The sequence below is a fragment of the Aricia agestis genome, chromosome 19 (genome assembly GCF_905147365.1).
Source record: "Aricia agestis chromosome 19, ilAriAges1.1, whole genome shotgun sequence".
NCBI lineage: Eukaryota > Metazoa > Arthropoda > Insecta > Lepidoptera > Lycaenidae > Aricia > Aricia agestis.
The window spans coordinates 11,452,266-11,466,139 of NC_056424.1; the positions used below are offsets into that span (position 1 = coordinate 11,452,266).

Here is a 13,874-nt window from a genome sequence, read left to right on the forward strand (position 1 = left end):
CTTCTCACATATAGGTATTAGAAATGCAGTAGGAGTTCTATAAGATAAGATAGATTGATTATTATTATACCAAGTGATTATATTATGAAACATAATATTCTAACGTATTAAAAACTATAAACAAAAACATACTATATAACTAATAAGTATGATTCGACGACCTCTGTGGCTCAGTGGTGAGCACGTTGGTAGCTCAAGCCGGGGGTCGCGGGTTCGAATCCCGCCGACGGAACAAAAAGTTTTCAATGTTCCCGGGTCTGGATGTGTATTAAATATGTGTATGATATAATAAAAATCTTAAATATATGTATAGTACAAAAGTATTAAATATATTTCCGTTGTCTGGTACCTGTAAAACAAGTTCTTTAGGTACTTAGCACGGGGCCAGACTGACGTGGTGTGAAGCGTCCACATCCAATCGATATTTTCATGGAAATAAGATATTTTCCCACATCAAAATGTAGCCTATGTCCTTTCTCAGACTCTAGAATAACTGTGTACAAAATTTCATTGCAATCGGTTCAGTAGTTTTGGCGTGAAAGCGAGACAGACAGACAGACAGACAGAGATACTTTCGCATTTATAATATTAGTATGGATGGATATTAGTATGGATTTACGTTATCTATATATATATATATATATATATATATATATATATATATATATATATATATATATATATATATATATATATATATATATAAAACTCAAAGGTGACCGACTTTCTGACATAGTGATCTATTGGGCTTGGAATTTATTAAAATCCTTTCTTAGCGGAGGCATCCGCTAAGAAAGGATTTTGATAAATTCCAAGCCCAAGGGGTTCAAATAGGGGATGAAAGTTTGTATATAATAATACTTCTTAACGAGAGCGAAGCCGCGGGCAAAAGCTCGTAATATTATAAAGGCGAAAGTTTGTTTGGATGTATGGATGTTTGTTACTCTTTCACGCAAAAACTACTGAATGTATCTTAATGAAACTTTACAATAATATAGCTTAAACATCAGAATAACACATAGGCTACAATTTTAACTGACTTTCAAAATGGGGGAGGTGTTATGTTCGTTTTTTTATATTCAACGATTACTCCGCCGTTTGTGAACCGATTTTCAAAATTTTTCTTTTGGCGTACAGAGTATCATCCGAATTTGGTACTATACTCACAAAAGTGGTGATCTGATGCTGGGAGCCATGACTAATCGAGGGAACTCCTTAAAATTTATATCGAAACATGTGGTGACTTCGGTTTCGTGGGAAGTAGTCTAAGCATATGCAATCAACAAGTAAGATTTTGCACCAAGGTACACCATGATTAGATTGGGAAAGTGCTGAGAGAACTCCTTTGCATTGCTTTAAGAACGGAAAGCATATGCTACTATGCAAATTTGAAATTACATTCATCATCACTACCATATTATACCTTATAAGCTAAATGCATCCTATGATTATGAGCCTATTATGACCCATTGGTACTTTTCATAGTCATTTAGATCAAGATTCGATTTTGTCAAGCGATTTAAAAAATATTTGTTTGTTTGATTGAACACGTTAATCATAGGAACTATTGGTCCGATAAAAAAAATATTTTAGTGTTAGATAGCTCATTTATCAAAGAAGGCTATAAGCTATTTTATCACGCAAACTAATAGGACCGAAGAAACAGAGGAAATGTGGTTAAAACGGAAAATTATTAGCAAGGGTGGACAAAATTAGTCTGAAATAAAGTTTTATTTATTTATTTATCTCACGAACTACTAAAGCAATTTTGTATGTTATTTGGCACAGATATAGAGTAGACTACGTGAAGAGAGATAAGCTATTTTGTTGCGAAAAAATGTACGATTTCCGTAAAATTCCTAATAATTTACGCGAGCGAAGCCGCATGGGACATCTAGTTTATAATGTAAAGTAAGATAAATTTGGCTCAAGGGCGCAAACTATAGTGCGTCAAGAAAGTGAAGAAATTAAAAAGTGGCAACATTGCGAACATGTCGCGAACTTTGCGAGTGTGGATCAAGTGTGGATCAGAAAATTTGGCAGAATGCGCGATCCGCGGCGCGATGCGCGCCGCGATCCGTGTCGCGCGCGAGTGTGGATCGGCAGTAATTTATGACATTTGTAATAATTTCAACTGGCAACATCAGTATAATTTGACAGCACATTACGAAAACACAAGCGCATAAATGTCTCTCCGCGATATATTTTTGAGAAATGACTTCTACAAATGATGGAAGTAATCTAAAAAGTGGAAAAAAAGATAAGAGATATTACATAGAAAGTTTTCAAGTAAGTGCTTTCTCAATTTTTATGTAAAGATTACAAAATATAACGTGACGCCGTTTCAATAGAGTTCATGATGTCCGCCATATTTGTCTCATATTATACGGTCTTGTTTTTTCTTCATGTTATTATTCTTTACTTTTTGTTTTGCTTTTTCATGATATATTATCACATCAATCACATTCTTTTAAAAATATTTTAATAAATTTAGCAGCTTGCCAAATACATAACACAGAGACATGACCGATCTCTGGAGACACAGGATTCCGTGGATAAATACTTTCGTTCTATTTTTAAAGTATCCTAATGCCGATAGCCCGATATGCAGTAAGTTCTAAGTGGATAAGCTGATATAATATGTCATTGATGATTGAACCATGTTTTGATGATTCAGTCTTAATCAAACATCAGCCATTTGCGTCCACTACACAGTCACGTATTATATCTATACACGTTCTATACATATTATTATTATGTTTCGTTTGCATGCTCATGTGTGAACTTTAGGTAAATTATGCTAGGGGATCTGATGCCAATGTGATTTCAATGCTTTTAAATCTTTTTACATGTCAACTTGCATAAATGATAAGGAATAAAAACGGTAATAAACATAACTAACCATGTGGTGATCTTGACAACTATAAGCACAAAAACTTTAGGATAATGTATATATTCTAATAGTATAGTTCTATTATTAACAAAATGTTGCACTCGCATAACTATTGGAAAATTGATCATGATGCCTACATAGTACATACATACAGCAATTTTTTTACAATAGAATTCAACTGCAAATAAATATAAAATAATAATAATATCTATGGATGCATAATGTTTAGCTCCCAAAAAGATTTAACCCTAAATGTAAGCCAAAATACCTTAATTAAGAACAATAAATATTATAGAAAAGCTTTAGATTGTACACACTACACTCCAAAGCAAACAAACAATTACATAATTTTATTGTTTATTTATTATTAATACAAAGATTGTAGGAATTGCAGAAACAATGGCTTTTCAATTGTTGTGCAGTAGCTGGGTGCCACTTGGGGCTTGATGGGTTAAATTGTAAAGGAAACACAACATTCATTTATTTGTATGAGCAATTTTTTTTTAATGAAATAAGGGGGCAAACGAGCAAACGGGTCAACATGGAAAGCTGGACACTCGCAGCATCAGAAGAACTGCAGGTGTGTTGCCGGCCTTTTAAGAGGGAATAGGGTAATAGGGTAGGGTAGGGAAGGGAATAGGGGAGGGTAGGAAAGGGAATGGGGTAGGGGATTGGGCCTCCGGTAAACTCACTCACTTGGCAAAACACAGCGCAAGTGCTGTTTCATGCCGGTTTTCTGTGAGAATGTGGTATTTCTCCGGTTGAGCCGGCCCATACGTGCCGAAGCACGGCTCTCCCACCTATAAATATTTGTAGCAGCTTTTGATAAGTATTTGTAGCAGCTTTTGATAAGGAGCAGTAACTTTTTATGATACAATAGATATGGTTATTATGATTTCTGAGGCCTCTAATGTCACTGGTTAACTAAAATAAGACAGGGCTCTTTGTATTCTATTCTTGATAAACTCTTACAACCACACCCAGAGTTTTTTTTTAAATAATAACTTATTTTCAGTAAATAAATGTTTACTAATTTCAATATATTCATTAAATTGAATTTAAGTTAAATTTTATTGATGCCACCATACTGGTTTTTAGGGTTTCGTAGCCAAATGGAAAAAAACGTAATCCTTATAGATTCGTCATGTGGGTAAGGCCGCCAGAATTGTCAAATAGTAACACAAAAGATTTTGTGTTACCGTTACACAAAAGTGACACTATTTTTGGATAAAGGTGGTTTCATAATGGTGAAATAAATTACCTACAATTTTTATTTTTTTATTTCTGTAAGACAATTAAAAACAAGATAAAATGTGTGTCTGGGTTGGTTGGTTGACACAGGTGTACAACGTGTAAGTAACTCACAACTTGAAAACCATTACTAAGGCTCATCATTACGAATAACTTTCTGTATGGAAGTAAGAGTGAAATACAGGAAGGCTATGGATAGACAATTGTGGGAGAGTTTAGGGGAGGCCTTTGCCATAAGGCAATCAGAGTTAGTTAAGAAAAATTATTATTTATTTTATTTTATTTTTATTTAACAGTGAAATAGAGAAAAAGCTGTTCCATACTTTTCAAGTGAAGTCAGTTGAAATAAAATACCAATTTTTTCACATTTTCAGTGTTGTTTCCATACAAAAGTCATTTGTGATGATGAGCCCGAGTAGTCGTTTTTAAGCTATGCGTTAATTTAGTTACACATTGTATGGCCGTCCAAATACCACTATGCATTCGGCTTTATAGATAGATTGTGTTGAATATAATATGAATGCAGTGGACATGAAAAAACTTGACATTAGAAATGTTTATTGAAAAAACTTTTTTTAATAAATAAGTTTCATTTTAACATAAAGGAGTCTTGGTTACCGGTGACCAAATGGGGCTTGATGAATTAAATAGCAAACTGCTGAAGCTATGAGATGCAAGTTATGAGATTCTTACATAACAATTTTTTAGTAACCCATTGTCTTTATTCTCAGAGCCTAGAGGCACGCCTCAACGGGCAGGCTTCTACGGAGCAGCGGACGCGGAACGTGTGCGAGGCGTGGCGTCTTGTGCACGGGCTCTGCTCGCACTCCACGCCCGACACGCGCTCACATCTGCTGTCGTGGATACAGCGGAACACGGCGTATGCCATACTACAGGTGACTATAGTAGTGTCAGTCAGCATACATTCAGTCTTGTGCACTACACGAACAGAAGCCCGTGCTTCTGTTCGCACTCCATACTACAGGTGACTTTAGTAGATTTACAGTCAGTCTTGTGCACAGGCTCTGACGGGATGTAAGTGTTGGTCAGTCGTATAGTCAGAGTTGGCGTACATTAACGTGTAGACTTCTACGGAGCAGTCAATCTACAAGAGACTATGCTATTCTTAGCTGTTTTGTATATTGCATTTTTTGTTCAGTTATGTTAAGAAATATATAACATCTAAAATCTAGTCACTTTCTAAGTGTCTAACATACTGAATACAGTATTTATAGCTACAATATATTTCGGTGTCTAAAAATTGACAATTTGTTTATAGGACGAATGGGGTTTACCTGAAAACAAACCACATCATGTCGAACTTGAGAAAGCTATTAACGACTTCATCCTCGAGTGTCATGAGACCGACACACTCCTCGTCTGGGAGACCACATTACTGCGGAGGGCTGTCTGGTACAAGGGCGTCCTGTCTAACCCCTGGGGCCATTCCGTCCTCAAGGCGTTACTGGACCCAAAGAGTACTCAACCAACAGATCAAGAAGGTAAATTAAAATTTTGGTACTAGATTTTTAAAAATCATTTTTTTTTCAAACTTGAAGAGTCTTTGAGAATCAGCAAAACATTTATTCATCATAATATTTTGTACTGCCTTTTTTCACACTGAAAAATCAGTTGGACAGATGACCGACACAAAGGGCGACGCGATCAACTTGTCAGCCATTGTCTGGAGAAGTTTTTTTTTTTTAATGCGGGAGTTGAATTTACGGCATTAACTTTTTTTATTTGTTACAGTAATAGAATGGCTGCGCGAGGAGCGGGCGATGATGTTCGTTACGCGCGTGCGCGTTATGGCGCGCGCGAAGCGACTCTTCGACCTGGCTCTGGTGCTCGTGTCGGCGGTCATGACGCGCGCGCGTGCGCCTGCGCACAGCGACCAGGCTGCACCAGGTATGTCTATAGCTGGCTTCCCACGGCCTGATTTCTCCCAGGTCAGGCCGCGCCAGGACAGACCGACAGGCCACGGGAACCGTCACATCCGATGAGGCCTGTGGTGGCCTGATGTCGCCCGTTCTATCCATCGGAAGTCGGTAAGTTCAATGGCGCGGCGCGGCGTGGCCTGTCGCGGCCTGTACGGGCGCGTCTGCGTCGGTTGTAATCGTTCATCTTATCTGCGGCTGCGCCTGAGCATACACGCAAATGACGGAGTGGACGAACGAACTGATATTCGAGTTTTTAACTCTTTATGAAAATTAACAAGCTTTGGAATAGTTCGTCGCCTCAACATAAAAATAAGAATGATGTCCATGATGCGTGGTTACGCATAAAAGCTAATTTATCAGCTGGAGCTATCCCTATCACGGAGTTAAAAAATTTAATGTCTACCTACAGAAAGTTGAAAACCAAAATTAATGATTCTATAATGATCCTCCGTATCACTGCTCATGTCGGAAATTTGAATGTCAGTCAACAGGCCGACATCTGCCGTGGGAACACTCACGTACAGGCCGTGACAGGCCTACACAGGTGAGGCAGGCCTGTCGCCTAGCGGGTCGTGGGAATCCCCCTTATGACTTTCACTGCCGTACAGCATGAATTACTTAGCTGTAATTAAATGCAGATTTTGACATAATCCCCATACATTATCTGTCAAACTCTTCACTAAATTGAAGCATAATCATGATTAAATGTGTGAGTGCGACCGTCATTTACTTTTAATACTGCTACTCACGTGATAAAAGTATGGTCACATTAGATACCCAAAATGTAAAAGAGGCTTGTCAACTTCTAGTGAAGTAATTCGATTGGTCTGGTGTCTGAAGATGTTAGATACATGTAATTCCAGGTAATACACTAGTTTTGATAAACGAAGCTTACCAAGTCAACTACATTGATGGATAGATAAACTTCTGTGAAAAATAATTAGAACACATACATCTTCATTCTTAATTTTCACACTACTCGAATAACAATATCTTATGGCATAAAACTTCAGAAGCCAGTCATAATAGTTGCATTTAATTTCTAGGCGTTCAAGGAGGGAGTAAAAGTCCAAATTTTGTGGAGACGCTGAGCAGGGAGGCCGGCTTCACAAAGGACGTGTGGGAGCTACTCATGGACATTGAGTTTGTGCTGCTCCACAAACAGGATCAGTCTACTTGTATTGACTTGGTAAGTTGAATACATGCTTGTCATCATAATATGCTTTAGTATAGAATAGGGCCATGTCGCGCGGCCATAATCACGTTTATTGTATGAGCTCCCTGAGACGAGAGAAAGGATAGTAAAGGAGAGAAAAGTAAAAAACAGAAATACATCTTTGCGAACTCCAACCGTCTAGCTATCGATACTAAGGAGATACATTCTGTCATCAACCACCTTATGTGTATCATATTATAATAAAAATCTTAAATATATGTATAGTATAAAAGTATTAAATATATTTCCGTTGTCTGGTACCTGTAACACAAGTCCTTCAGGTACTTAGCACGGGGCCAGACTGACGTAGTGTGAAGCGTCCATAGTATATTATTATGGATAGGACAAAGCAGTGCCAGTTGTATTTTTGATGAGTGTAGGCCACTTTATTTCTGCCGCCCCATGTACAAAATCTGCCACAACCCCTATACTTTCGGCCTATTTATAAATCCAGGGCTGGGACAACGTCATTGGATTAAACTGATCACCTTTTAAGTACAGAGGTTAAAGACGACATAGCAGTAATAAGTATAATTTTTCTTGTTTATAGGCAAAGAAGATTCCCCTAAAAGACGGAAAAAGAATAGTAGAGCGTTTGCGCTTTCGACTCGACAAATCGCCGGCTGATAAGAAGCTGTGGAAGAAGGCTAAAGATGTAGCCATTCTTATTGCCCAGGTATGTGTTAACTTTAAACTTGAGGCAATACAAAAAGGAATAGAGCGAGATGAAACATTACGCATTGTTGTGCAATCTGTTCGCGTTTTACGTCGATATTCTAAAGGTATAAAGTTCTTGCTTTGTTAAATTGGCGATCTCCTTTTCTAAATATCTTATTTTAATACGATATTATACTGTAGACTGATATTTTTACCTTGTTTACTACAGGTGGTGATCACACGATGCATGGTGGTGACGTCATGCGCGGGCGCAGTGCTCGACGCGCTGTCGGGGTGCGCTAGCGCATTGACGCTGCTACTAGACGGTTCGCGTCTGCCGCAGGCCGCCGCCGCGCTCGCCGCGCCCGCTGCCACCGCGGCTCACCTGTATGCGTTTGCGAACGCCATCGCTCATCAGGTAAGAGCCAGTCTACACGGCGCGTTGCGTCAGCGTTGCGTCGACGCAGCGCTGCCGTTGCGTTGTTTTACCAAGGTGTTCACACGAGGCGCTGCGTCGTCGCAACGCACACATGACGGACTGCAGCCCCCGAGATAAAGCGGGAGTGTTGACGTTAAATAACGCTGCGATGACGCAGCGCCCGTGTGGCCGACTATGCGCCGTGTGGACTGGCTCTAACGTCGGATGTGATGGCTGTGTATCCTGCGTTTCTGGTGGCTCTGGCAAAAGCGGAGAAGCAGGAAAGCCTTGTATTTTTAGTAGGTATGCCAGGGGTTCCTACGGCCCCCGGGGGCTACACATACCCCTTTAGCCTTCCCCTGACTGCCGGGGATACATAAGCTCATTTTCCTTACGAGACGAAGAAAAATATCGTCAAATTTATCTTGTGTCTGCTGCAAGTGCATCTATGTCTTACGGACGCACTTTAATAAAGAAGTTCAATTTAATGAACAGTTTGACAAAAAGGTGTATGGAGTTTGTCTTCATCAAATTAATGTAAGTATTTGTTAAATCTCTCTTAGGTGTGGTTTTTAGCCTCGCCTACGTTCAGCGTGTATATTTACGGGTGCGTCGATGTAATTATTTCTTGGGTTTCTCTCACCGCCTCAAAAGTCTGATTGAGTATTTGCAGTAGAGTCTAAGAATCTCCTGACCTAACTAATATCACTAGAATCTATGGTTTGAATTTTATTTAAAGCACTTTTAGGTCTTTTAAACAAGGCAGGATAATTTTTCCACATCAATTTTTCTATATATTAATATAAAATTTGATTGTAATTACAGTGCAAGGACAAAGTCGACAGACAACCATTTGTTTGTGAACTATACGTGCGTGCTATTACTGCTGGCATGAACGAATTGGAGGGACTGAAACTTGAAAAAGATAAGGTAAATATTACAATAATAATTATGTCCAAAAACTGTATACACAGATCGTACAAACGTACGATTTTTCTATAATGACACTAAAGGCCTGTTTCACCACTCCCTTTTAAGTGACGGATAGGCTATCCGCAGCTTATCTGACAGATGGAGTATCTGTCAGATAAGTTGTGGATAGCCTATCCGGAACTTATCAGTAAGTGGTGAAACAGGCCATAGTTTTATTTATACCACTGGATAGCTAAAAAAAAACAATGTAAGGATTATTATAAATATATGTTACTATAAAAATGGTGCTGCAGTTTTAAGAATTTTAAGGAACTATTTTCTTAGTATTATGCAATATTATCTTATATCTTTATAACACTAATGCCTAAATCACACCGGTTTATCATAATTATTGTTCAGACGCGGCAAATTCGCGGCGCATGCTAAACTTATCTTCACGCCAGCGCTCCGCAGGCAAACCACTAGTGTTATGAGACCTTACGTTTAAATTTAATCTGAAAATACTGAATCCAATCTGGTTATCAATAAACAACTAAAATACTCCCTACACGGTAATTCAGCATTACATGCATTTACGTGACAGTATTAATTGTTGCGTGACATGCCGATCGCGAAACGATCATGGGTCCATGTAATGCACATATTGCAGGACGAAAAATTAAAGAACTTGTCAATCAATGTACAGCACGTAGTTTACATGTCATTCGCATCATTCACTACAATAAACGATCATACGTGCATTACAGCACGTAACGCATGTAATGCTGAATTACCGTCTGTGTTTCTTTTCCCTGCCAACCTTTTCCAGTCACGGGACACCCCTAGGTAGTCAGGCACAGTTTTCACGAACCCCATTAATAAAATTAATAGCAAAATAACTGACATACATAATATACTCGCGGATCCCCTGGGGTCCGCGGACCACAGTCTGGGAAGCACTGGTCTAGGCCCTAGGGAGTGCTTAACATCAACGTCTTCCAGGAACCGGAAGTGTGCGCTCTACAGCACACCATCAGCGGGTGGTTCACTCGCCTCGGCGAGGTGCTGTCGTCGAGCGCCCGTCTGCGCTGCGAGTGTCTACTCACCGCGTTCTCGCTCCACCCCTCCGCGACCATGTACGAGCGGGTCGCGGCTCTGCCCCCCATCGCCGCCCCTGAGAAGTCACCTAAGGTACGTGTCTAAAAACACCGTACCCAAAGGGTAAAAACGGGACTCTATTACTGAGACTTCGATGACTCTCCGTCTGTCCGTTTGTCTGTCTCCAGACTGTATCTCAAGAACGGTGATAGCTAGAGAGTTGAAATTTTCACAGATTATGTATATCTGTTGTCGGTATAACAACAAATACTAAAAACAAAATAAATTAAATATTTAAGGGGGGCTCCCATACAACAAACGTGATTATTTTGGCTTTTTTGCTCGTTATCTATTGATAACGAGCAACCTACCTGTTTCCATTATTATGGAAACAGGTAGGCACTTGAAATTTTTAAATATGCCCTAATTATATTAAAATAAAATAAAAATTTAAGGGGGGCTCCCATACACAAAATATATATATTTTTTTGCTTTTTTTTGCTCTTAAATAGTACGGAACCCTCCGTGCGCGAGTCCGACTCTTAATTGGACAATTTTGTTGTAATAAATAACCTGGGGCTCGCTTCTCATTCGTCGTATGTCGTTTCGATCTCTCGGACGTGGGACATATTATGCGCATGAGATAGCCTGCGATCGAAATGATATTCGATGCTTGAAAATCAGACCCCAGCTGGCGCATGAATAGTATATACGGTATGCAAAAGACTGAAATTTACTTTAACTACTTCATATCAGCTGTTAATTTTTAATCTGTAACTTATGGTTTTCTAGGGGCCTGTTTCACCACTTTCTGATAAAGTGCCTAATAGGCTATTCACAACTTTTTTGACAGATTCTCCATACTTGATCTGTCAAGTTAATTGGTAGATAGCCTTATCAGGAAGTGGTGAAACAGGCCCTTAGTTTTCACTGTGATTGTTAAAATCATGGCGGAATTTTTCAGCGAGAATCAACGGAGGTGACCTCTGAGTTTGGTAGTTGGGCCACAGACAGTCGTACGTCGTCAAATTTCGTCAAAACCTCTGAAACACTCAACTTAAAACAAACACAAAAACAGACGAATATACTGTCTTCATCAATGTTTGACACCGAGTGTGGTGCTTTGGGCCTAAAAACAGAGCTCTGTGAGGATTTAGCTGTCCTACTCTCTGGACCCAGAGTCAAAACTCTATCGTGGGATATGGACAGGTAATAATAACATTGAACTTGAAAATATATAATTCTGATTACTTAATTATTCTTTATTGTATGGTACTTTAGGAAAATTAGAAATATTAAATTTTTGATTATAGTGAGAAGTTTTCGGAGTTATACAATGTCAGATGATCTAATTTTCTTATGTTTTTTATTTATTTCCTATTTATTGCACATACAAATGTTTTACATGAAATATGCACAGAAGAAAGACGACACAAGGTACTGCTTATCTCTAACAGAAATTTCTTCCAGCAGTCCTACGAAGAGAAATGCGATGGAAAATATTATAGAAACCTACATAATTATGTTATTGTAAAATAAGAGTTAACAATACTAGAAATACAATTCTAAATATATACCTATGTGTTACAGAGATACATTACTTGAGAATTGCCGTGTGTACATGGAAAGAACCCAAGAGGGCACTCGAGCTCTCACAACGGAACTTAGATACCTGAATTTGGACCCTAAAACCTATGACCATTTACCCGAAGAAGAGGACGATGAAGATAATTACTATGGTATAGAAAAAGGTATGTAGTGTTTTTTTAAACGTTTTAATTAAGTATGTCTTTGTGGATTGATTATTTTTAAACTTCAATTTTGTCAAGTAACCATGTATACCGTAAAATATAACGTTAAGCGAATGGGCTTTATAAATTTGAACCAAACCATTGATTATACGAGGGGTGATCCAAAAGTAATGATAATCAATAATAAACACAATGAATAAAATAGAAAAATAAATTTATTTCTCAACATAGTCTCCAAGCAAGTCTATACATTTAGTCCATCTCTTTTCCAAACCTAAAATTCCCTTAGAAAAAAAATCTTTATCTTGACTCTCAAAAAAGTCCTCAACCGCGGCCATCACGTCGCTATCATCGTCAAATTTCTTGCCTCGGAGGTGTTCCTTGAGTCGTGGAAAGAGATAGAAGTCACTGGGGGCTAGATCTGGTGAATAGGGGGGGTGTTCCACCAGCTCAAAGCCCGCTTCCTGAATGGCAGTCATGGCAATTGCAGCTTTGTGAGCCGGTGCGTTGTCTTGATGGAACAGTACTCCAGCCCGCAGTTTGCCTCGCCTTTTCTCCTTAATAGCCTCCCGCAATCTTCTTATTTGTTCTGCATAGTAGGAGCCTGTAATAGTGGCCCCCTTTTCCAAGTAGTCCACCATGATTATTCCTTCAGCGTCCCAAAAAACAGACGCCATAACCTTCCCTGCTGAGCTTGACACTTTGAATTTCTTCGGCGTCGGTTCATCGGATCGTTTCCATGTCATTGATTGTTGTTTTGTTTCAGGATCAAAATGGTGGACCCAGGTCTCGTCCATGGTCACAAAACGTGACAAAAAATTATCCTTGTCTGCCTTGAACTTTTCGAGATTTGCTCTTGACATGTCGACTCGTTTCTTCTTTTGCTCGTCGTTTAACATTTTCGGTACCCAACGCGCGGAGACCTTTCTCATATGCAATTCGTTTGCAAGGATTCTTTGAATGTTGCCCTATGAGAGCCCTGTGACCTCAGCTACATGCCTGATAGTCACTCTTCGATCTTCCAATACAACTTCTTCAACTTTTTTCACATTTTCTTCAGTGAGGGACGTCGATGGGCGTCCTTCGCGGTGTTCGTCTTCCGTCGATGTTCTTCCCAGCTTAAACTCCTTAGCCCAGCGTGCAACTGTGGAATATGGAGGAGAAGAGTCCCCTAATGTTTCCACCAAGTCGCTGTGTATGTCTTTGGTAGACATTTTTTTCAAGCAGAGGTATTTAATGACAGCTCTGATTTCGTGTTTTTCCATTTTGATGTTCACTCCTTGACAGTCCGTATTCAAATGAATGTAGCTCCCGGGAATCGTGGCCTATTTATATGATTTTTTTTTCCTGAACTAGTGGGTAACTGACAAAGTGACTGATATTTTTTTTGTATTTTTGTGTGCACTAGATATAACTGATTATCATTACTTTTGGATCACCCCTCGTATAACAGAAATCTATACTAATATTATAATTCTGCAGAGTTTGTTTGTTTGTTTGAACGCGCTAGTCTCAGGAACTACTGGTCCGATTTGAAAAATTCTTTTACTGTTGGATAGCCCATTGATCGAGCAAGGCTATAGGCTACATTTTATCACGCTAAGACTAATAGGAGCGAAGAAATAGAGGAAAATGTAGAAAAAACGGGGGAAATTGTATGAAATGGCTTATTTGAACGCGCTAATCTCAGGTACTACTGGTCCGATTTGAAAAATTATTTCAGTGTTAGATAGCCCAT

At 39.0% G+C, this 13,874-nt stretch overlaps 1 protein-coding gene across 3 annotated transcripts in view; it reads left to right on the forward strand.

Moving 5' to 3' along the window:
- The first annotated feature begins 2,163 nt into the window (after nucleotides 1–2,163).
- LOC121736603 overlaps nucleotides 2,164–13,874 on the forward strand; it is a 32,627-nt gene continuing 20,916 nt past the window's right edge. For all 3 annotated transcript variants that reach the window (XM_042127906.1, XM_042127909.1, XM_042127908.1), the window contains exons 1-11: nucleotides 2,164–2,289; nucleotides 4,876–5,040; nucleotides 5,424–5,646; nucleotides 5,897–6,052; nucleotides 7,131–7,273; nucleotides 7,851–7,976; nucleotides 8,187–8,375; nucleotides 9,201–9,305; nucleotides 10,290–10,478; nucleotides 11,350–11,594; nucleotides 11,976–12,136. In XM_042127906.1, the coding sequence (XP_041983840.1) occupies nucleotides 2,215–2,289; nucleotides 4,876–5,040; nucleotides 5,424–5,646; nucleotides 5,897–6,052; nucleotides 7,131–7,273; nucleotides 7,851–7,976; nucleotides 8,187–8,375; nucleotides 9,201–9,305; nucleotides 10,290–10,478; nucleotides 11,350–11,594; nucleotides 11,976–12,136 (1,777 nt within the window). In that variant the 5' untranslated portion in view covers nucleotides 2,164–2,214. The remainder of the gene's footprint in view (nucleotides 2,290–4,875; nucleotides 5,041–5,423; nucleotides 5,647–5,896; nucleotides 6,053–7,130; nucleotides 7,274–7,850; nucleotides 7,977–8,186; nucleotides 8,376–9,200; nucleotides 9,306–10,289; nucleotides 10,479–11,349; nucleotides 11,595–11,975; nucleotides 12,137–13,874) is intronic.